Source organism: Hippoglossus hippoglossus, chromosome 15 (assembly GCF_009819705.1).
Source record: "Hippoglossus hippoglossus isolate fHipHip1 chromosome 15, fHipHip1.pri, whole genome shotgun sequence".
NCBI lineage: Eukaryota > Metazoa > Chordata > Actinopteri > Pleuronectiformes > Pleuronectidae > Hippoglossus > Hippoglossus hippoglossus.
Genome location: NC_047165.1, coordinates 3,210,353 through 3,213,178, shown reverse-complemented (window position 1 = coordinate 3,213,178; position 2,826 = coordinate 3,210,353). Strand labels below are relative to the sequence as shown.

Here is a 2,826-nt window from a genome sequence, read left to right as displayed (position 1 = left end):
TAAATTAGATTCTATTCATGACGAGTTGACTACTGAGATCTGAGTCGAATGGGAAGCTGGTTCCTCGCCAGTAAACCAAACAGCAGGTTTATATGTAGAGGTGATTCTGAACAGTGCTGGAGTTTGTGTCCACCTTGGTTTGGTCCGTCCAGTAGAGGTAGAATCCATGAGGATCCACGTGCAGAGTCACCGGAGTAACCGTGGACAGATCCTGAGGAGAGAGAGATGGAACCAGTGAAAAACCACAAACCACAAACAACCCCCCAACTGACCACCGCATGATGGTTTCAGTATTTCCTCAGGTATCCAGGGATCAGATTTGGAGAATTGATGGATTGATTGATAGTTTTCTCTATGACAGTAAACTCAGTATCTTTGTGACCATTTCTACGTCTTAATATGTTGTTTCTCGCTCTTCTTGACATTTTATGAGCTGAACAATCAGTTGATTATCAAAGAAAACAATTGAGACTGAAAATAATAGATGAACTCATAGTTCTCCGATGTTGGACTGGAACCAGCTCGCTACAGGCCTTTCTGTGCGGAGTGACTCCACACAGAAAAATGGAAGCAATTTCATAAAGAACAACTTCAAGACAAATGAGTTCAATATAAACTAAAAGAATTAAGGTTGAGCCAAAAACCCACAGAGCCACAAGATGAAGGGTCGAAATAAAATTTTGGGATTAATGTGATTATGGAGAGACAGATAGTACGGAGGAAACCTTGGAGTCTTTGGGGCCCGGGGGGGAAGGGGCCGGTTTTATGAACAGTCACAGAAACACGAACATTTGTTGGACCAGCTTTAGCATTTTATAATGTTTATTGTGGGAAAACAGTCGGTGCCTCTTTGGAATTTTTTTTGTGTTTGAAAAAGATTCTGTTGCCTGAGCTGCTTCCCTCTGACCAGCGTATACCATGATGCACTGCAGGCTCGACACAGGAACACGGGGAAAAGCCTTTCTCGAAACGCTCTGGGCTTAAACGTACATTCAGTAATCATCTGCAAATGTGCGCATCTTCTTTGGCTAACGTTAACGTCGTACTTATCCCGACTCCCTGAGGTCGACCAGAAGAATTTAAACGACAACATGCAAATACCACTGCTACATTAAACGTGCGACAATGGTCTTACGTGAAAAATTAGGGGCATAAATCATGAGTTAATCAACTTGTCGAGGCAGCGTCACAACAACCTACATTCACAGAATAAAAGCCTGGTTAACGCAATCCCTGGTTGTCACTTGTTGGCATGGCAACCAATTCTATATTTCTTAAAGCTCAGCTGTACTGTAGAGATTCAAATATCAGAACACACACACACACACACACACACACACACACACACACACACACACACACACACACACACACACACACACACACACACACACACACACAGCCAAAGAAAAATCTGTTCTTTTGCACACATCAGATCTGTTTAGGTGGAGGTAACCATGCCAGTTACCATGGCAACCGGACAGCATGTTTCTCATTGTCAGGGCTCCGTACTTCGGCATACCAACACACACATGCAGCCTGTGCATGTACACACACACACACACACAACTCGGCAATAACCTACAATTATGCATCGGATGTGACACATGTATGGAACTGGAGGAGATGTGTGTGTCTTTTGTACACGTTTGAAAAAACACACAAAATGCATTTGGATTCTGCACCAACAGGTGGCAATATGGAAATTGACCACAATGGCGTTTCATGACACACACACTCACTCACACACACACACACACACACACACACACACACACACACACACACACATGCATCGCCTCTGTGCCCGCTGTCTTGCTGGCGTCTGATCCACAGGTACTTCACTGCCAAAGCTCAATCAACAGATGAATAGTAAACACGTCTGACAACATGGCACAATTCCTCCTCCTCCTCTTCCTCCTCCTCTTCGTCTCTCGCTCCAAATTCAACTGGACTCCAGTCAAATAAGCACGATGATGACAATTTCACCGTGTCGCCAAAATGTATGTATGGATTCCAAAAAAATAAGAAAATCAATGATAGATGAAATAATAAAAGATGTTTGGCTTGTGCTCACTGGAGGAAAATCCGTGTCCTTACCTCGTCCCATTTAATGAAGTTGCTTCCGTTCCTCAGTGTGTGAGAGACAGAGGAGGTCTGGAGTTTCAATGCATGGACCCCCGGCTGAGCGCTCGCCATGGCTTCACACACACATCAACACACACACACACACACAAACACACACACTCTCTCTCTCTCTCACGTGCACAAACTGGAGATGCTCAGACACTTGGATGCTCCAACTCAGTCATGTCCAGCTCCAAACTCCAGCAGAAGTCAGGCAGAGATGCTCGGCTGCAGCATCATCCTCCCCCTCCTCTGTTCACTCTCTCTCTCTCTAATGTCAGTCCTGCTTCTCCTCTCTCCTCTTTCTCTCTGCTGTGTCTCCCTCCTCTTTCTTATCCCTCCCTCTTCCCTTCTTCCTCCCTCCCTCTGCTCATCTCCCCCTCGCTCCTCAGTTGGTGCTGCATCTCACAGAGAGACAGGCTGAAACAGATGCCTTCGTGGGAGACAGGATGCATGTGTGTGTGTGTGTGTGTGTGTCTGTGTGTGCGTGCGTGCACTGCCTCTACAAATTGACTCATCGGCGACATGCGCACAATGGCAGCTTCCCACAGATGGGGGAGGGATAAGAGAGAAAAGAGCGATGGGGAGAAGACACACACGGAGAGAAAGAAAGAAGAGAGTGGGAGAGATGGAGAGAGATGAGAAGTGAAGAAGAGGACAGAGGGAAAAGGAGAGAGAGAGAGAGAGGGAAAGAGTGAG

The 2,826-nt window shown here is 45.9% G+C and overlaps 1 protein-coding gene across 1 annotated transcript in view; it reads right to left on the bottom strand.

Moving 5' to 3' along the window:
- LOC117775143 (1-phosphatidylinositol 4,5-bisphosphate phosphodiesterase beta-1) overlaps window positions 1-2,448 on the bottom strand; it is a 20,433-nt gene extending 17,985 nt beyond the window's left edge. The window contains exons 1-2 of the mRNA XM_034608046.1: window positions 2,101-2,448; window positions 134-211 (exon numbers count right to left, since the gene is read on the bottom strand). Coding sequence (XP_034463937.1) covers window positions 134-211; window positions 2,101-2,199 — 177 coding nt within the window. The 5' untranslated portion in view covers window positions 2,200-2,448. The remainder of the gene's footprint in view (window positions 1-133; window positions 212-2,100) is intronic.
- Between the last annotated feature and the right edge of the window lie 378 nt (window positions 2,449-2,826).